General features: G+C 33.1%; 1 protein-coding gene across 3 annotated transcripts in view; it reads left to right on the top strand.

Moving 5' to 3' along the window:
* LOC148599283 (hyccin-like) overlaps positions 1-22,522 on the top strand; it is an 85,934-nt gene that overhangs the window by 4,772 nt on the left and 58,640 nt on the right. For all 3 annotated transcript variants that reach the window (XR_015917723.1, XM_088557429.1, XM_088557430.1), the window contains exon 3: positions 449-553. Coding sequence is in view for 2 of the 3 variants with exons in the window: in XM_088557429.1 (XP_088413555.1) it covers positions 449-553 (105 nt within the window). In the remaining variant the exon portion in view is untranslated. The remainder of the gene's footprint in view (positions 1-448; positions 554-22,522) is intronic.

Below are 22,522 nucleotides of genomic sequence, written 5' to 3'. Positions count from 1 at the left end.
CAGTTTTTCGTGGATCAGGGAAGAAACAAGTTCATGGATTCTTGAATTCATGGTTTTGAAGTTTTCAGTATACTCTTCAATGGGAATCTACTATTCGGTAGAAACCAAATTTTGTGGTTTGACGTAACCCACGAAAACCATGAAAATTAGTACCCCACGAACAATAGTACTTTCACAGTGTTATATACTCATAGTTCAAAGATTGGAGTCTCTGAATTCAAGGTATAAATGTACATCATTCAAAAAATATATACAAAAGAATAGTTCACTATAAACAAGGTATATATATATATATATATACATCTATATATAAAGTAAAAAGGATTGATCAGAAAAACAAGCAATATACACCAATTATAAATATTTCAGTGGATTTTCCAGACCCTTCCACTTAGCTGTTGCATACTTATATATATCTTAGTATGTTCTTACCTGATTTTTTTTCTAGACCCTTTCCACAGAAGAATTACATACTTACAGTAGTACTATACGACAGAATGATGAATTAATTCAATCCTTGTACCAGTTATTTAAATCAGAAACAGATGGCCAGGTAAGTTTTACACATTGACAAAAAAGAAAAAGAAAAAAACATGAGCAGCCATTTTAGAATATTCACCCTGGTCTGACATTTGAAAGATTCAAGACTTTCTAGTTTTAAAGGATTGTAGATATGTCAAAAACTATGTATGACCACAGTTCAATGGTATACTGTTGATTTTGTTACAGAAATATACTTGGCCTGCAATCTGCAAGAATAGAGAATATTTTTTCTTATTTTGGTCTTATTTTAAATATTTTAGTAGTAGCAAAATCAGATCTATTCTGAAAATTGGAAAGTTTTGATAAGCACACCTAACAGAAATTATTTTGAATGTCATTTCAAGTATCCTTGAATTATTTCCCTTTGACAGTAGAGCTGGTGAGTTTGTAAGTGCAATTCTTAGACAAAAAGTTGCATTGATAAGTACGTATTTGGTAATTCACTGCAGTAATATTTTGTTATGGTTATGTCATATCCAATCTTTTTATAAGACAATTGTATGTATATTGTATCCAAATTAAATTAAATTTGAGGAAACTTTAATAAAAACAGAAATTAAGGCTTGATATGTAATGGTTGTACTTTTTGAACTCTTACAAATTGAAATTAAAATTTGCAAATTATTTCTACATGTTTAAGTTTTGATCCTGAATTGACTCAGGTGTCTTAATTCTTTTATTAACTTGATGATAAAAAAAATGTATTCAGAGGATTATTGTTGACTTCCTGGTCTAAAAGATGACAATGTTAATTACTATTCTTGGTCCCTTTTATTGTTGTCTTCACGAACTAAGTTGTGGATATTGAAGGTATCACCCTGTCTGTCTATTTGTCTGTGAATCTGTCATTCTTTATCTCAGCTGCTCAATAGAATTTGATTTACAGGAAGTTAAGGCATCATGTGTAGCAGTGCATAAACATAAGCATGCCACTTCTAGTAGCTACATGGTCAAAGTTCACTTGAAGCATAGGGGTATTCTCTTCATAAGTTCACTTGTACTTCTGTTGATTAATGTTTCATCTTAAAACTGTGAATTGTAATCGCATGAAAAGATATTAGTGTTTTAAAATATTATCATCCAAACAAGTCAAGAGAAGTCATGTATACTGTTTCAAACAAATAAGAGATTCTTAACTTTAAATGTTGGCTTGGTAGTCTACAGCTTAAATTATGGTAGCAAATATGTATAGTTCTTTACAATCACAGAAGAAATTAAGTAGCCTACACCAAATGTTAGGCACCTTTGCAAGTGCCCCCCACTAATTTCAAGGCCGGTAGTGTAATGTATATGGCTTGTTGTAATGAAGTTGACAAAGAAGAATTATGGATAACAATCTGTTATTTATAACTCGTTGCTATGGACAACAAACAATCTGTCATTTATAACTTGTTGCTATGGACAACAATCTTCCATCCACAACTTGTTGCTATGGACAACAATCTTCCATCCATAACTTGTTGCTATGGACAAAAATCTTTCATTTATAATTTGTTGTTATGGACAACAATCTTCCATCCACAACTTGTTGCTATGGACAACAATCTTCCATCCACAACTTGTTGCTATGGACAACAATCTTCCATCCATAACTTGTTGCTATGGACAAAAATCTTTCATTTATAATTTGTTGTTATGGACAACAATCTTCCATCCATAACTTGTTGCTATGGACAAAAATCTTTCATGTATAACTTGTTTTTATGGACAACACTCTTTCATCTACAAATTGTTTTAGTGCTACTACATCAGTTTTTCATCCATTTCACAAAAAGTCTTCAGTGTGATGTTGATGGTAAGTAATGACATCACAACTTAAAATAGCATTGTGACGTCATAATTTACGATCAATTTCACACTTACAACTTTTTGTGAAATTAATGCCTGGTCTTTTTTTTGGTACTTAAAATTAAAAACAATAATTTGGTATTACTTTCTGTTTCATATTTTTTGTTCATTTATCACATTATTCTTAAACTTATGGTGTTTAATAAATTTGTACCATTTGTACCAAAATTCATTCCAATATATTTAAGCATCATTAACACAACAGAAATACTATAACTACTGTAACATCATTGACTACCGGTACTTTTACAAGTCTTAGAGGATCAATTTGATAACGTTATGTGTTGATAAGGATTGACTCCATTTTTTGTTTTTGTGTTTTTTTTTGTTTTTTTATGGTTTGCATATCAGGGAATACATTTGTATGGGTGGTTTCTATATAAGTGCTTATTTTTTACATGATCACATTTTTTGAGTTACATTTGTTATCATTGTAAACAAGTTATTCTAATATATTGTGCTTCAAAGCTCTTTAGACTGCAGCTGTGGTAAAAAAGTGATAAACATATGACCAACGTCATAGATGATTGACAGCTGTTGTTGCGACATCATAGATAGATTTACGGAATTTTACTCCAATTGGCCAATTTCATGCATCGCATAGGCAGTGTCCATTCATTAATATGAAGAAACTGGTCCTATTAGAATGGAAATAAATCAAAGAAACTTCACATTGTCATTACTTTATCACAGGCTGGCCATTTATGTTGTTGTTTTACCCCTCGCTGTTTCTCAGGGTGAAACAATGCGACATAAATGGCCAGCCTGTGGTAAAACAATGGTAAAATGGAGTTTCCATGATTTATGTCTAAGACAGAGGTAGTGACACAGACTGGCTGTGAAATGTATAAATTTAGTCTTGGTAGTTTAACTAATTAAGGAAGAAGACCTAGGGTAAGGGACACAACTCTTACAAATCATTGGAATGTATGTATTCGCTATTTAACATCAGTCTCATGTAAGCATCAAAGTAACTCAGGCTGATTTCATTCTGTTTCCAAGGAAAGTTTCAAAGGCTTTGGTGAACCTCTTTAACACATAATAGTTATTTGAATAATGATAAGATATAAAATTTTCCTAGTTTGAACAACCGGTATAGGGCACATAAATCTCTTCATGTGACTCCATGGATTCACTAAAATGGGTCCTAATCTGCTACTCAAATGCTTGAAAACTGTCATTTACAGAATGTTAAGTTCAGTAATAAAGATGATAAAATTGAAACATCTTGCGGTGTAAAATATTGACAAAAAAAGACTAATATGTTAAGAAAAGCAATAATTACAAGATTGCAGCATTTCCACTTGGAAGTAAACCATGAAATGTAGATCGGTCTGTATCAAAAATTCTGGTACATAAAAATGAAACTAGAACGAGGCTTACAAACCCTATTGTCTTAACCAGCACATTTATTCATGTGCCAAGCCAGTGAAATGACAACATGTTATAGATGTATAAAGGCTAGAAACCACTAATTCCACTTCCCATAGGCTTCTATGCTATTCTATAACTTTTTTCACAGCACTATGAGGAACAAGGAGTAATTTCTGTGTAGGACTATTTTTGCGTACGTTCCAAATGCTTATTGGTTGAATTGGTGGTCTGTAACCTAAACTGAACCAAGTAACTCACAAACTTATCCATTAACATGTCAGTGAATTAGTCCAGTTTATATATCAATAACTTGATTTAATCTTTAAAGTGTTTTTAATAAGATTGTGCTTGATCACAAGAGTTACTTCCCTTATACCAATTTATTCATGAAATTGAGACCTAATAACAACTTGATTATACATGTATTTACATTAGGTAGGTAGACTGTTTTTTATTTGAGATCTAATTACCATTTGGTATTTGATTCCAAGCAGACAAGCATTTGCCATTAAATGAGAAAACTTAGCTACATTTACACCTTAATAAACATGTACCAGCCAAGTGTCACTTTTTGTGGGGGTTTCCCCCATGAGAGCTCCAAAATTTGAATATTCAAAGAGCAAAACTGACCACAATTTACAACCCAAGATTCAAATGAGTTGGGCACTAGATTTGTTTTGTCATAAAAAAAAACACATTGATAAATTTGAAGGTCCTGAATTGGCTTTCTTGGTTGCTCAGGACTATTTCATGATTAAAACCCCCATGGACATTTTCAAAAGTTGGCAGGTATGTTAAAAGGTTTTACTATATATTTTGTGGTTCTATAAAAAGTAAGAACTGAGCGGGCATCAGTAGTGTTGACACATTTTCATTTTCACGCATCTGGTCATATGGCTTTACTGCCTCTGTTCATTAGAACATAAATCCACTTTTTTATATAAATTTATATAAATTTTTATATATGACAAAAACTGCAGTTTTCTAATGTTATGGCACTGTCTTTGTCAATGTTATTGTTGTCTTCTGTGCTGTTATTATTCCTAGATAGTTTGTTTTGGTGTGATAACTTATATCATATGGTGCATCTTTATGAAATTGTACAAATAATTGACTTTCAGTTTGAGTACACAATTGAACACCTGTCTGAATTTGTTCAATTTTCAGTCAAAACACGACTTGGAATTCATTCATAAGAATGTCCTAATTTAATATGCAACTTCGATTTTATGAGTCGTATCATGTCTGAGCTTAAAACACACTTCCATTTTTTAGCTCACCTGGCCTAAAGGCAGTTGGAGCTACTGTCATCACTTTGCATCCATCGTTGTCTGTCATTGTTAACTTCTCTGTAACTGTTGACTAATTGGAATGAAACTTTGCATGGTTATTTCTTAGGGTATTCTGCACGAATTAATTATTTAAAATTTATGGAACATTGAAAGACATGGCTGCTTTTACTAAAAATAGAACACAGTTGTCAAAATGCAGCTTTTTTGCAAACAATTTAAAAAAAATGTTGAATTAAGCAAAATTCTGACGGAGGATATAATGGTTCACCATCAGAAGAGGGACCTATGCAGAAATTTTCAAAAAGAGTCGTCGTTTGATGTAGGAGTTACGGACTTGAAACTGATCTTTTTGTTTTTTTTCACAAGTACAACTTTCATGATTTTCTTCTCTAAAACCATTTGACAAAAAATAATGAAAGTTGGCATAATTGTTCCTTAGGGTACCCTGCACAAATGGATCATTTTAAATTTTTCATTGTACTAAAATGAACATAGGGGTCATTTTTTCTTTAATTCCTCAATTATAGAAGAATAATGAAGATGAAAGCTACCCATAAGATAAACATGATATTGAGACAATTTTTCTAGAGGTCCATTTTCAAACTGCCTTGTGGCCATTTTCATCAGTTGCTCAAACTTCAATGATTTTTGGTTTCTTGTAGGAAACATGGTATTCTAAGTTGAACAGTGATGAAAAAAATTTGTTCTGGATGGCCTTGTTCAAGATGGCTGCCATTTTCCCGCTTTTTTTTATACTTGCTTTGATTTTATTGCTATTTGGTTTGTATAGTATGGTCTTCTGAGTTGAATGGTAATGATGAAAATGTTTTATTTCCATGATTTAACTTCATTTTATGTTCTTTCTCAACAAATGCATACTGGGCTAATTTGTGGGCATGACTTATACTGCCTATTAGAACTCTGATTTATTGATTAATTGAATGCGTCTTTTTAGTTCTATGACAGATATTCATTTTATGGGAATATTTGATCAATAAAACAGGCCCCTCTCTGTACTTGTCAAACACACTGAATTATTACAAAAAAAATGTGCAACTTCAATCCATGAAACAAAAAATACCAAAAAAACAAACAAAAAAAATAAAATAAAATAAAACTTCCATAGGTTGATTAGAAAGGTCATCTGAAAAGAAAGTAGTTTTGAATGTTGTTAGATCCTACATGCAGTAATTAGAATGGAACAAGGAATAAGTCTAGTTTAAATTAGGTTGCATTATTCCAATCAGATACCACAATGAATGGATACTTTTCCATCATTGGGGAAAAAAAATGAACACTGTTGTCTAGGTGAAATACAGGTTTTCTGATTGGTATAAAATATGGGTTAGTAAGCACCTGCTTGTAGTGGTTTTATTCCACTGTGATTCTGGTTTTTTTTTTGTAACATTTCCTCACAATGATGATATTATCATGAAACTGACCTTTTATAGATTGTCTCTGTCTGTTATACAATACCTTGGCCCTGATAGACTGACGTTTATAAGTCATGATCATGTTCATTCAAACCCTTGCCCTTATAGTGCATTTAGGGAAAGTTATTAACTTAAAAAAAATTACCATTTAATTTATTACTGTATTTGGCTGTGCTACCTGTTTTTTTTGTCACCCATATCTACTCTCTCTGCATGTTCCTTGGATTTTATTGACATTAATAGGTTAATCAATGCATCACCATTGCTCTAGACCAATCAGAGCATTTTGGCAAAACTCAAAGATTTATACCATGGAAAATATGAAACTTTAACCCACCTAGTCACAATTTAAAGTTCATGCTTTCAACATTTGGAAAGAAGTCAGTAATTTTATTATATATTGACTTTTTCTTTGTTCAGCATTTTTGTAGTTGTACAGTTTTTAAAATATGACAGTGAAGGCTAAAGTACATTAATATTGTTTATGCCCTGCAAATAAAAGTGGGGAGGAGAATATTGTTTAACCCCTGTCTGTCACACAAGTTTTTGCATGATAACTTAAAAATGCTTGCACCAATTAAAATAAGGTTTGGGGGAAAGGTACAAATTCTTATAAGTAAGCTCTCCTAGATTTTTTGAGATATTCCAATTTTTCATTTTCAAGTTACAGAAATTTATTCATGAAAAAGGTTCCAGGTTTTAGCACAATAACTCAAAAATACTTGCAGTAATTAACATGGAACTTTTGCAAATTTTATATATATAGATATATCCATAGTTGCATTTTACCATTAAAATTTTAAAAGCCTGATAGTTTTTGTTCTTGTAGTAAAGAAATTTATTCGTAAAAAGGGAGTTTTCCAGTATTTGGAAAATAACTCTAAAAAGCTTGCACCATCTGTACCTGTTCTTCTTCATGCATATATACATCATTTGTACATGTGGTGTCTGTTTGTCGATTTGTTTGCCTGGCTGTACATTTACAGTAGTTTTATCACAGTATTTTGACAGAAGTACATGTATTATATAGATGCACCATATCATGGGATTCCATTTCCGACTGAACCAATGTCAACTTCCTGTCTGAAGATTTTTTTTATGCTTCAGCCATATGATTTCTTTAGTTAAAAGTAGTGAGTAACGTTTATTGGGCTAGCTTTTCTCAGTTCTTTTAGTTTTAAATTCTTCAGCTAATTGGGAAGACTTTAAAACCAAAATGTCATGAAATTTTCAAAGAAATGTTAGTTATGTACCAGAAATATTTATTATTTTCTTGGCCAAAGTATTATTTTATATATTATTTTTTTGCTTGCGTTTTTAAATTAGCTTACAGTACAGCTTTTTAATTTCACCATGGTGAATCTGTGTTATTTATTTTTAACTAATCAGTAACTGTTAACTTCTTCAAATTCTCATGGTAAAGAAGGATTTTGAGAATAAAAATTGAGATGATAAATTCTATGTTCTGTAAAATTTCGAACTTGATATGTAGATTTTATTCCTGAGAGAAGCAACCTTTAAAAAAAAAACAATGCCATGACAGTATACTTTTATTAAAAGACCTTTCATGTTTGCAATGAAGAAATAAATTGTTCCTTCTACATATTTCTGACCTCATTTCCTTCCATCTCATTGTTTGTGGTCAGTACACAGAATTTACACAAAAGCTCTTTTTCTTTCCTGAAGATATATCTGGGTTCATGTATGAGTCAGAATGAAATACATTACAGTTAATTGGCCTGGCAAACATTTGAATAATAATTAGTTAAATATCGTATGATCAGTAATTTTTTTGGGTGACAAATTTCGCGGCTTGCTCTGTGAATTTTGTAGCCTTTTTTTTTACCTGTGTTGTCAAAGGCAGATGCAGGTCTAGGAGTCGAGTCCATCTGTCCTTAAAACTTCAGCTTGTCATTGCAATTCATGAAACTACTCTACAGAAATTCTTGAAACTTTGTATGTAGCAAGAACATCATTTGTAGTTGTGCATATTATCAAGAATGTTTTATTCTCAAAATTGTATGGGAGTTAAAGCCCTTTGAAATTGACCAATAATCGTTATGTATCAGCTTGTCATCCCAACTCTCTAAATCTACCCAACAGAATTTATAAAATTTGATATGTAGCAAGAACATTTTATGTTGTTCATATTATCAGGACATTTTTATTCTCATAATTTTTATGGGAATTATTTTCCATAATTCTCTATCTGTTTTCCTCAACAAAATCACAGCTGCAGTGTGACACAGGTCCAGACATCGATTGGTCTAGCTTGTTTGAATAATGGATACTATCTTCTGGATAACTGTAAAATATCTGGACTTATATTTGGCTAGCTTTTATTTCCTCGAAAATGAAAATATTACAACAATAGAACCTCATTAAAATTTCCCACTGTACAGTATGTTATTTCTAGTTACGGATGGCAGATCTGCAATATTCTTAATATATTTTAAATGTACATAAATGGATATGCAGATCATTGGAATAGAATTACTTGACTTCCATAGTACTTGAAAAATTTGCATACTAAATTCTGATAACTATTATTAAACTAAAACAAATAAATCAATGATGGATGATCTGTTTGTCTAAAATTATTTATAAAATCATTTCTGACTTTTTGACAAAAGACTCTTTCAGGGATTATATTACTTGATATTCATCCATAGGGGATCTGAAAATAATCATATGACAATAACAGTCGCCATATTTTGACAAAATTTTACAACAAAAGGGGATCAAAATGAGTGTGATTAGCTAGAAAACTGTCAAAATAGAATTTTGATTGATTAGTAAAAACACAACAGTCCGATTATTGTTAATTGCATGCAAGGTGCGATGCCTTGTTATGAAATTGACAAATATCAGGTGTGTCAAAAATCAATGAAAATCTCAGACACACTTGGGTAATATTTGTAGTTCTCTAGGAGGCTCAGATTTTAATTTTATTTCATTTTTTACACACATTATTAACATAACAAATAAGCAATACATAGTGATCAATAAAAGTAGTCAACTTAATTGTGGGTGTGGCCTATTTAAATAGCTCGAAAATGTGTTTCATCAACTCATGAAACATCACCAATTTAGCCTATTATCCAATGAGATTAGAGTATTTTATTGATGTATATGCACTGGATATGTAAGTATATACAATTTGAAGATATTATATGTCCTATTATGGAGAAATATGATTATTTTTGTTTTATGTGATTTAAAACATTTTCTCTGGTAGCTCATGATGGTTAGTGGTTTGCCTTTAGGTGAACATATAACAATAAAACAAACACGAACAGAAGACCTTATGTAGCTTATTAGGACACAACTAGTGTGTACAAATGAATAAATAACCAGAAATTTGTCACCTTTGTATGTATTTATATGTTTTCACTGTCAGTTTACTTTTATATTACTGGACAACTATTTCACTGTATTTGTGTACAATGTTGTTTTGTGGCAGCTGCACTTTTTAGAAAATCATACATTTATCTCCCACTAAAATCAACCAAATCAAGAAAGATAACTCTTGCAAAATGCCAATTTCATGTACAGTCTATATAATTTTTACCTCAAAAGTGCAATAAATAATGAAAAGTAAAACTGATTTTGTGGTCAGTAACTGTTTATGAACAAGAAGTAAAACGGAATACGGTGGGTTTTTGATATGCACGAATCACCTTCTGTCTGATTTTTATAAAGACTGCTACTTAATGATTGGTAGTCACTGTTTCCCAGCCAAGGGGATAGAGTAACAACTGGTTGGCGCAGAAGACAGAATAATGTGTCCTTGCACAGTATGGCATACTTTTCTGTGCAATGTTGCTTCTGTGATGGCACAGCATGTTAGACTAGTACAAGTCGGGGTCTGTTTGATTGGTAAATCATTCTTGTTCTGAGATGCATGAAATATCTGCCATAGGACCTTAAACCATAATCATCAATCTCACTTGTGGGTGAGATCAGGAAATCACATGACTAAAAATATGAATATCCTTTTCTCATATTTTTAGTCATGTAAGATTTACTGTACAACTCAGCTGTCTTCTTACAGATGAACTTTTGCAGTCAAATTAACCGCGAACTCTGATATGAATAGATTTTCATGATAACAATAAAAGCATTGAACCTAGCTTGTTTATTGGACTACCTACCATAATAATTTCAACGATTTGTCTCAATAGACCTACCTTAAGGGGGTTTCAACCAAACAATTAAAGCTTTGTGGTATTCATGTTATGACTTTTGTAGCCAAAGCCACCAGTGATCTGATATAATACTAAATAGAATATGTTTGAAAACTGTGCTATATGTCCTTTGAAGACTTATAATTTGTTCATATGTACTCTGCCAGTGCACCTGGTCTTGTGGATGCTATTGAGCAAAGTATTGCAAATGCTGCTGATGAACTGGTTTTAAATAAATATAGGTCTGAGAATATTTCCTAATGGTCATGGAGGTACTCCAGTTGAAGAGTGCTATCTGTTGGTTCACTGGTTCCCTAGGGTTTTTGGCATCTTGACAACAAATCGAACTGCACAACCAAGTATTTTAGAGATCTAACGTAACTGAAACATGTACTTCTGACCTTTAGATACAAGTAAATACCAGCTATGGTGTACATTGCATTTATTGTTCAGGAGTTATGGCCCTTATATTTTTTGGCCTTGGAGAAAGAAAATATGCATTTTTAGCTAAAACTCTTCTCATGCAGTAAGATATTTGATTAAAGCAGCTTAGCTATTTTGCTGACAGTATAGAAATTAAATAGAATTCTAGTTACCTGATTTTTTTCCAATAATTAGCATTTGCAAACTGATATGGAAAATGTGCTTAGAGGGGTTAAGAAGGACTTGTTAGAGCTCCATGAAGTAAACAGCAATTTGTTCTTTAAATACCAGGCCATGCAGAATAAATATTAAGTTACAAGTAACACCCAGTTACAAGTATCTTGAGCAAGTTAAACCAGATAATTAATACATTTGATAGGAAGTCCTTTGTTATTACAAACACTTCATTGTTAAAACATGCTTACTTCATCACCAACAAGTTTCACAACACTTTTTTTAATTAAATTTAATAGGCTACAATTATATTTAGCTTATTTAACTGCTATCCATTGACATATTGTTTCTTTTTTTTTAATTATATCTGCAGAGGTAAATGTATTTCTTACCCAAAATTACTAGACATTTTTAATGCAGTTTTGCTTATTTTCAATGCTAAACATGGAAGTAGTCATTCATCAACCAGCAGGGAGATTATCTTCCCATGATTTATTCATTCGTCAATCAACAGGGAGATTATCTTCCCATGACTTATTCATTCATCAACCAACAGGGAGATTATCTTCCCATGATTTAGTCATTCGTCAACCAACAAGGAGATTATCTTCCCATCATCAATTCCTTGGAAATGGGTATATAGAATGTGAAGAAATGTGCACACATTCTTCATTAAATATAATGCCATTGTGCATATCCTATCTTGCATTTCAAAGTGAAGGAAATAATTAGGGTTATGCCATTTTTTGACCAACAGACAACATTTTTCTACAACCACTGTCACAACCACTTGGTACTTTGAAAGAAACTTTATGTAAGTATGTCTTCTATCATTGAACTTGATTGACTTCAGACTAGAGTGCCATCAAAATTCCTTTGGATACTGGATAGGGATAGAGGGGTATCCTGTCTTTTGTCTTTACTCACACTCCTTTTCAGTCTTATTAGTTGTTTTGAGTTCTGGCAGCTTATCAATGGCCACATCCAATAAGGCAACTTATCAATGGCCACACCTATTCAGGCAACTTAATAATGGCCACATTCAATCAGGTAACTTAACAATGGCCACACTTAGTCAAGTCATGCTACTTATCAATAGCCAAACTCAGTCAGACAACTTATCAATGGCCACATTCAATCAGACAACTTATCAATGGCCACACTCAGTCATGCAACTTATCGATAGCCAAACACAGTCAGACAACTTATCAATGGCCACATTCAATCAGACAACTTATCAATGGCCACACTCAGTCATGCAACTTATCGATAGCCAAACACAGTCAGACAACTTATCAATGGCCACATTCAATCAGACAACTTATCAATGGCCACACTCAATCAGGCAACTTATCAATGGCCACACTCAATCAGGCAACTTATCACTGGCCACACCTATTCAGGCAACTTATCAATGGCCACACTCAATCAGACAACTTATCAATGGCCACACCTATTGAGGCGACATATCAATGACCACACTCAATCATGCAACTTAACAGTGGCCCAACTCAGTCAGACAACTTATCAATGGCCACACCTATTGAGGCGACATATCAATGGCCACACTCAATCAGACAACTTATCAATGGCCACACCTATTGAGGGGACATATCAATGACCACACTCAATCATGCAACTTAACAGTGGCCCAACTCAGTCAGACAACTTATCAATGGCCACACCTATTGAGGCGACATATCAATGGCCACACTCAATCAGACATTTTATCAATGGCCACACCTATTGAGGGGACATATCAATGACCACACTCAATCATGCAACTTAACAGTGGCCCAACTCAGTCAGACAACTTATCAATGGCCACACCTATTGAGGCGACATATCAATGACCACACTCAATCATGCAACTTAACAGTGGCCCAACTCAGTCAGACAACTTATCAATGGCCACACTCAATCAGACAACTTATCAATGGCCACACTCAATCAGACAACTTATCAATGGCCACACCCGATCAGGCTCATTTGTGGGTTAAGTATTATGTAATTTGCTTAAAAAAAACAAAACAAAACAATAAATTTAGAAGGCTTGCTATATGTACTATATATTGACATGGTCAATCACTTTCAGAATGAAAATGATCCATTTGGATGTAAATTTGGTCCCTTGAAAAAAAAATCTGAAATTGGCACTTCTGCATCATGTCTTTTCCAACCATATACTGCATTGCTGGTAATTTAGAATTCACTAAAAATGGGTACATATCCTCCCCCAGCAGGAAGGCCATTTTGTGTCAGCATGTTGTCAGTATGTTGTACGCTGATGTTGTTTTAACTGGATGCTTTATTGAGACAGAAGAGTCCAAATATTTTCTAAGAGCCATGATTAGTGGTCTTCTGCACCAATTTATCAGGATGTCATTTCTCTCTTTTACCATTAATCATTTTTACAAAGTTTATCTGTCTCCATGGCAACTGTATTATAGAACTTAGGTAAACATTAGCTCCACCTGTAATAGGTATTGATCAGAGATCGTATATAATTAAACACAGATTATTATTTTTTCCCCATTTCCATAGAAACTCTTTGAATCTATTAATTTTGCCTTCGTTAGTTCTCCATGTAGAAAAGTCCCTTTCTAATGAGCAAGTAGTCCAAACGATCAGGTGTGCTATAGACAAGACTTCAAAGCAAGAAAAGGCTATAAATTAGATGTTTAATATCAAAGAGAAATATCTCTTAGAAAATTTAATGAGTAAAGAACTTCAATACAGTTTGAAAAATGATAGTAACAAAGCTAATCTCACTTAACTGTACAAAATCCCTCTTGCCTTGATCTAAACGAACTATGTCATTTCTTTATCTAAATTTATGCCAAATTACTTATTTGAGAGCAGGTAATACTGGTATAAATACAACTTAAGGAAAAACCATGGGAGAAGAATTCCAATGACAAAAGCAAAGTAAAACTCTCAAGGACAATATTACTTATGATTAGGATATGATATTTCATCTTAAAAAGGTGCCTATATACTAATTTCAATGAAATAAATCATTTGTAAATGAGAATAGAAAGTTTTTCTCAAATGAACAAATTTTTATTGAGTATAGCTATGTAGTTATTCTTTTTATTCCTAGGTTTTTACACTTTTAAGTAGTACTCCAGCTAAGAATCATGCAAAATTTTATTCATGGTTCGAAAGCCTTCATATTATTTTTTTTTACATTTTGTTCAAAATGTTATAGTTAGCAGAAATTATAATGGGCTTTTCATATAATCAGTGTTCATAGGAGATATAAATTATAAGGAATGCACTGTATAATTCAAAATTAATGGAGATAACTCCGTAAATGATACTGAAATACAATTGAGTTTTCAGTGTGAATTGTCTCCTAAGAACAGACAGATTGGAATGATTATATATTTCGTAATATCAACACATGAATCAGCTTAACAAAGAATATGTTGCCTTATGGGGGGTGTATCACATATAGGGTATGTAAGTCTCATCATGTGACTCCATGATTTCATGAGAATGGGTCCTCATCTCCCATTCAAATGCATAGAGATTCGTCATTAACATAGCTTTTAGTTTAATGTTAAAAGCAAAATATTTTTTTGTGAAAAAATACTGATAAAAAATGACAAATGTCTAGTTCTACTGAATAAAAATGTTAAGAAAAGCATAGAAATAGAAGATTTTGCATAGTGATACAGCGTTTTCATTTCACGGAAGTGAACAGTAAAATGCAGACCGCCCTTTGGATTTCAATACGTTCTACATCTAAAATTCCGGAAAGAAAACTGAAACTAGAGCGAGACTTACAAACCCTATTACAGAATTTGTATGATTCTTAGAGAGACTGTTATTAAAACAACATTAAAAATCATATAATGATGTGGTGCTAAATGTCAGAGCATTTTGATGAAATTCTACTACAATAGCTACAAGATTTCAAATCATAAAGGAAGGTCGATATTTAGTTTTGGAGTTATGACCTTAACCATTGTTTTGATGAAAATGGGACAAAACTGATCATTTCATAGAATTTAACTACATAACTCAATTACACTCCTTGAGACGTTAAGGTTTCCTGCAGGCACAAAACCTAAACACACACTAAATGCTCACTGAACGTACATTAAATGAACGCATGATAAATGAACTTTCCCTGTGTGCGTTTAAGAGCATGATATAGACAAACGCTCATAGTGTGCATTTAAATGCACTAGACCAACAATGAAAAAAAAATAATATTAACCAAAAAAGAAGAAAGTAAAAACAGAAAGAAACAAAACAAATGAAAATACCAAAAAAAAAATAAAAGCTAAAAATATGAAAATCATAGTTGAATAAAGGAAATAGTGAATGTACGAATATAAACAAATGCTTCTATTGTGCATTTAAACGAATGCTGCAGTTACATATATGGAATGAGTGAGAAAAAATTCTTCTAAAAAATTTCAAGGAACAAATTTATTTCAAATTTGGTTTGTGGCTTTATATAGGTGGGACAAACAATGTTAGTTGGTTGATATTAACTTCCTGTATACCGGTAAGACTGGGTATACCTAGAATGACAAACATACAACTTTATTTTGATGGAGTCTGTTACCAATTGAACTGAAACTTTCTTTAAATAAAGAAGAAGCTCTTGAAGAGCCTGAATTACTCACCTGGCAAACAATGCCCTATTAACTAAGTATTAGTATAGTTATCATGCTTTGTTACCATGTTTGACAAAAAAATGCTGAAAAAGAGTACATATTGATGAAGGCAGGAAGTTCAGCTAAGTACCTATGGCACTGTAAAACGTTGAAAATGCCTTCAAAGTGTTTTAAGAACCTCTGGATAAAATTTTGTCCTATTATTCCACAGGATCGAGGTGGGGGCATGAGCCCAGTATTCATTTGCTGAAAAAGAACATAAAGTTAAACGATGGCTATACAACATTTTCATCATCAGCATTCAACTCAGGAGACCATGTTTACTATTTAAACCAAATATCATTGAGATCAAAGCAGGTATAAAAATTGGGTGGGAAAATGGCATACCTTAGTCATCACCATTTAACTTAGAATACTATGTTTTCATTTTAAACCAAAAATCATGGCAGCCCCCAAAAAAAATTCTATACTGCCAGTCAACTCAGAATTTCATGTTTATCTTACTAGTAGCTTTCATCGTTATTATTCTTCTATGGTTGAGGAAAAAATAGCAAAAACTTTATGCCAACTTTTGTTAAATTCAGAGAAGATTTTCAAAGTTTGGTCTGTCTTCCAATAGTGAACAGTATTACCATTATCTAGCATCATAATTTGGCTAAATTTAGCAGTCTTTGGTAAATTTCATCCAAATCTATTCAGTTGTTTCAGAGGAGAAAGTGTTTGAAAAATTGTTACAATGATGACAGATGACGTTGACGGATATAAAGTGATGGCAATAGCTCACATGGCGTACTGGTTATTCTGCATAGTACTGATGATGGGATTTTTCTATCTTTCTAGAAACATGACCGCCGTTACTAAAATAGAGCATAGGGGTCCAACCGTTAGGTTAAGCCAAATTCTGACAAGCGAAAGAGTTCAATATGAGTTAGACTTTTTTCACCCTTTTTTATGTTATTTCTTTAAAAAATCTTCTCCTCAGAATATTCGACCAAAGAGAATTATACTTGGTATGAATGTTTCTTAGGGTATTCTGCATAGAAATGATACGAGAATGGATGTTTTTGGCATGTATTGTTGAAATGATCCTAAGGCCTATAAAAGTCTGCATTGGGTCATAGATGACCTTGTTAGAGTTATTACCCTTGAAAGGTGAAAAATGATATATTTTTTGTTTTTTGATTTTTTTGTTTTGTTTTTGTTTTTGTTTTTTTACAGTTTTTAGCCAGTATCTTGAAAATTAGGATAGGTAGAAACTTCCAATTGCTGAAATGGTCCTTATGATTAGGCCTACAAATGTCAGCATTGGATTAAAGATGTTGGTAATTCCTAGTTAGAATTATTGCCTATGAATGGTCAAAAATTATGGTTTTAGCCAATGTCTTGGAAACTATAATAAATAGAAAGAAACTTTCAATAAATGATATGATCCTTATGATGTGTCCTACCTTAGCCTTCTTTTGTGATGAAACTGTTAGACAACTCCTTGTTAGAGTTATTGCTTTGAAAGGCAAAAATTGAACCAGGTGAGGGATTCAGGCTTCCTTTTTTACCATGGACCCATGAAATTTTATTTACTTGTGTCCTGGACATTCAGTCCTTTCATTGACACTTTATTGAGGATTTTTCTCAAGTGGAACACTGAATTTAATTTAGGATAAGTCCATAACCTTTCACTCTTAAAATTAAATTTAAATTCCTGACTCTCCTGTTTGATGAAGTTGTTAATATTCCAAAACATGTGGGATATCCTCAGCTTACAAGGTTTGTATCAACACTGTTTTGTCTTAAACATCAGCAACACCCAAGCCCTTATAAGTTGACATTTTTGTCTATATGCATTTGATAAAATATTAATATTATCCATTTTACAGGTTCTATCAGATACATTGTGCCCATTGACTTACATAATGACTACATTATATAAGAATATTGGCAGCCAGTTTCAATCTTTTCTGTTGTTAAGTAAGAGATTTTTTAGATAAATTTTTCCATCACACCCTTAAGAGTCTTACGGTATTTTAATTACATGGAAGTTAATACTGGGTAAAATAGATACATCCTATCATGTGGCACGCAACTGTCAAGTGCATCTCTTTGGAAAATGTTTACGTTAATGTACACCTTCTCATGATTCTATTAAGTTTTTAATCATTGGATTTTTCTTGGTCTAATTATTGCTGTTGATTTATTACATTTTCAGTCTGCATATTACTGTTTTTTTTCTTATTTGAATTGTAAAGAATTGCGCAGAAGTATTTTATATCTTTAACAAAGTATTGTTTGGTAAGATGATTGTTTTATATCAGTTTGTAGTATTTCTTGAGACTTGAGTTACAGAAATATTTGATATATATATTTTGATGTCCATAAAAAAAAATCCTTGAAACAGAATTTAATTGCGTTTTTAGAAATAATCTTGTTAAATGCACGTTATGTAAACCTTTTTGCAGTGTAATTGTGGGTCAAAAGTGCCTAGTTTATCCCACATAAAAATTGTGTCCAATATGAAACATTTGTCCACATTGGTCTCCAAATATACAGGGTTCAACAGAGTGCAGGGGTATTAGTCCTGTTTAAGGTACAATGTCTACACGGTTTATACTTTATCTTTAACTTGCTCAGTTTTATGCTTTTATTGAAGATATTTATGTGCTGACATGTGTATGATGGAAAGTCCAGACTAAATGTTATAAGTCTTGTTGCTCCATCCTCTGTTTTCATCACCTTTGGCTTGACATGACTGCTTTACCCCATCTCTGTTTTCATCACCTTTGGCTTGACATGACTGCTTTACTCCTTTGTTTTCATCCCCTTTTGCATGGTATGACTGCTTTATTCCTTCCTCTGTTTTCATCCCCTTTCGTATGACATGATTGCTTTACACCATCCTCTGTTTTCATCCCCTTTGGCTTGACATGATTGCTTTACACCATCCTCTGTTTTCATCCCCTTTGGCTTGACATGACTGCTTTACACCATCCTCTGTTTTCATCCCCTTTGGCTTGACATGACTGCTTTACTCCTTCCTCTGTTTTTAACAACACTTGTTACTCCTGTAGTGGTATTCAATATGGATCCTGAAAAATTCGAAAGATCTTTTCGAGACAATCAGTTCAAGACTATTACCAGGATATAATAGCATTAAGACCTATGATTTTTCAACACTGTATACTTCTATTCCCCATACTCAGTTAAAATCCTGACTTAAAAACATTATACATCGTTGTTTTTCCAACAAAGATGGTACACCTAGATACAAATATATAGTTCTTGGTAGTGATTCCTCATACTTTGTAAGAAATAATTCCAAAATCATCTTCCAAATATACAGAAGAAGACGTTTACAAAATGCTGGAATTTTTAATTGACAACATATTTGTCCAGTGTGATGGAAACGTTTTTCTACAAACAGTTGCATTCCAATGGAAACCAATTGTGCTCCTCTACTTGCTGTCCCATTCCTTCACTCTTATGAGGCTGACCTTATAGCTGATCTGATCAGAAAGAAATCGTTAAGCTAGATCCTTTAATCTCAGTTTCCGCTATATAGATGAGGTATTATCTTTAAACAATCCTAATTTTGGGGATTTGATACATCACATCTATCCCCAAAGAACTTGAGATAAAGGATACTACAGACACTGTGAAGTCAGCCTCAAATCTTGACCTACACTGAGAAATAGATGGTAAAGGAAAACTATTGACCAATCTTTACGACAAACATGATGATTTTTCATTCAGAATTGTCAACTTTCCTTTCATCTGTGGCAACATCCCTTTAGCACCTGTGTATGAAGTGTTCATATCACTACTCATACATTATACCAGAGCTTGCTGAAACTACACAGACTTTTTGTATCACACTAGAATTCTAACAAGTAGGCCTCTGGAACAGGGTTATGTTGCTACAAGATTGAAGTCATCACTACAGAAGTTTTATGGTCATCATGATGAACTTGTGTATCCATTTGTGCTTCGTAAACTGATTTGTTCAATGTGTCATAGTTTTCCTTTCCTCTTTCGTCTACCCTGGAATTGACTTTTTATGAGCAACTCGGCAGGTGTTCCTAGAATAGCAGAGGACTCTTACCCTTCCGGTGCACCTGATCCATGCTCTGAGTTTTTAGTGGAGTCCAAGTTGCTCATTTACTTTTGTTACTTTGTATGTTTTATTTTAGTTACTTTATGTTCTTTGTTGTGTATGTCTGTTTTCCATGTCTGGTCAGGGGCAGATTGTGGTGGGCGTGCGCCCCACTAAAATTTGCAAAGCATGGGTTGTCAGGGGTAGATTTAGGCGGTTTTAGGTTGAAACTTTGATCTCTCGCTAATTTTACCACAAAAGATATCTACATTGCACCCACTCTAGAAGAATATTTCAAAAATTTAACCTCAAAATTTTTTTTGGCGAAATTTCGCTCATGCTGGTCTTAGTCCCTGGATTACATACTTTTGAATACCCCTATAACCTTGGTTCCCTTGATTACTCTTTCATCACCTCTGGCTTGACATGACTGCTTTACTCCATCCTCTGATTTCATCCCCTTTTGCTTGACATGACTGCTTCACTCCATCCTCTGTTTTCATCCCCTTTGGCTTGACATGACTGCTTTACTCCATCCTCTGTTTTCATCCCATTTGTCTTGACATGACTGCTTTCCCCATCTCCTGTTTTCATTCACCTTAGAATGACATGACTGCTTTACTCTGTTTTCATGTCATAAGGCTAACTTTTGACTAAGGGTAAACCCCTTGGCCCTCTTGGCATCTAGTCACATGTGCTACAAAAGGTAGGGTCCATTCTGTCAAACTGTTTGTGTTTAGTTTGGAATATCATGTATGTATAATTACTGGAACTGTCTGACTGAAGACAAATTGATCAATTGCTTGGAACTTTTTGTGTGAAGTTAATTTTCGTGAGTGGTAATTTAATGTAATTTACATGCAATAACAGCATTGATATCAGATTAGTCTATCACTGTTCTGTGACTTTTATATACTGAATATTACATGTCAAAATCTGTATCACATGTGGTATCAATCTGAGACTTCTATATCATCCCAAGGGCCACTCGAGGGTTGATACCACATGTGATACAAATGTTGATAATGTCATGTTCGTTATATCATATATTTTAACTTTATATTAAGTATGGTCCATGAAGGGGTGCAATATAGGGTATGCGATATAGGTCTAGTGGTGTGATATAGGTCTAGAAGTGTGATATAGGGTATGCAATATAGGTCTAGGGGTGTGATATAGGGTATGTGATATAGGTCTAGGGGTGTGATATAGGGTATGCAATGTAGGTCTAGGCATGTGATATAGGGTATGCAATATAGGTCTAGGGGTGTGATATAGGGGATGTGATATAGGTCTAGAAGTGTGATATAGGGTATGCAATATAGGTCTAGGGGTGTGATATAGGGTATGTGATATAGGTCTAGGGGTGTGATATAGGGTATGCAATGTAGGTCTAGGCATGTGATATAGGGTATGCAATATATGTCTAGGGGTGTGATATAGGGGATGTGATATAGGTGTAGGGGTGTGATATAGGGCATGCAATATAGGTCTAGGGGTGTGATATAGGGTATGTAATATAGGTCTACAGGTGTGATATAGGGGATGTTATATAGGTCTAGAAGTGTGATATAGGGTATGCAATATAGGTCTAGGGGTGTGATATAGGGTATGTAATATAGGTCTACAGGTGTGATATAGGGGATGTTATATAGGTCTAGAAGTGTGATATAGGTTATGTGATATAGGGTAAACTATAAAGGGTTTAAACAAACACTTTCAATGCATATGCAAAAAAGTTATATTTTAATCTAAATATATGATATAAACTAATATTTTAACATTTAGTTACAGTGTTTCCAGCAGTTAATTTACAAATCCATGTGACTTTTGTAAATACAAAGTTCTGTAGGAAAGCAAAAATAAAGCTTATCAGAAATTTTTAAATTTCCCTTTTTTAATCAGGTTTTTCTTTTTGAAGAGGTAATTACTTTCTAAATTGGAATCTTCTCTAATTTTTTGTTCATAGTTTGATTTCTTGAAAATTTGATACCTTTATTGTCATTAGCTTGCTATATATACTTGTAGTAAAAGTCTGCATTTATGTGTCCGTTTGTCTGTCTGTCAGTTTAAATCAGACCTTAATTGAAGTTAGTAGTACTTAACTTTGACTTTTAATTCAGCTTTTATTGTTGCATCAAGACCAACAAGACTAAATTTATCACTTTCTACATACATTTAGAAATATAGGTTCTCCTTCAGCAACAAGTGGTTTAAATGACTTTTCCACACGAGATAGTAAAATTATAACATTTTCAACTTGCAGCTTTAGTGAGCATGTTAAAATCTTAATTTTACCATAGAGAGTGGAGAAATAATATAAATCATGAATAGGCTGAAGGGGAATTGGATTCTCCCATGAAACCAGTAGAAACAGTGAAACAGTGGCTGGAAAACTCTTGCAGAAATTTAATCACTGCCTGATGGTTAAAAAGGCACATGCATTTTTAATCATTGGCTTAGAAGGAGAGTAATATGATTCTCAGAATAACCTAGTGGTAGGTGGTGTTTATATTATTTGACTGTTCAT

Source organism: Perna viridis, chromosome 13 (assembly GCF_037379345.1).
Source record: "Perna viridis isolate PV_CMFRI_1.1 ecotype Kerala chromosome 13, ASM3737934v1, whole genome shotgun sequence".
NCBI classification, from domain to species: Eukaryota; Metazoa; Mollusca; class Bivalvia; order Mytilida; family Mytilidae; genus Perna; species Perna viridis.
Note: the sequence above shows the minus strand (reverse complement) of the source record. Positions and strands in the feature narration are given on the sequence as shown.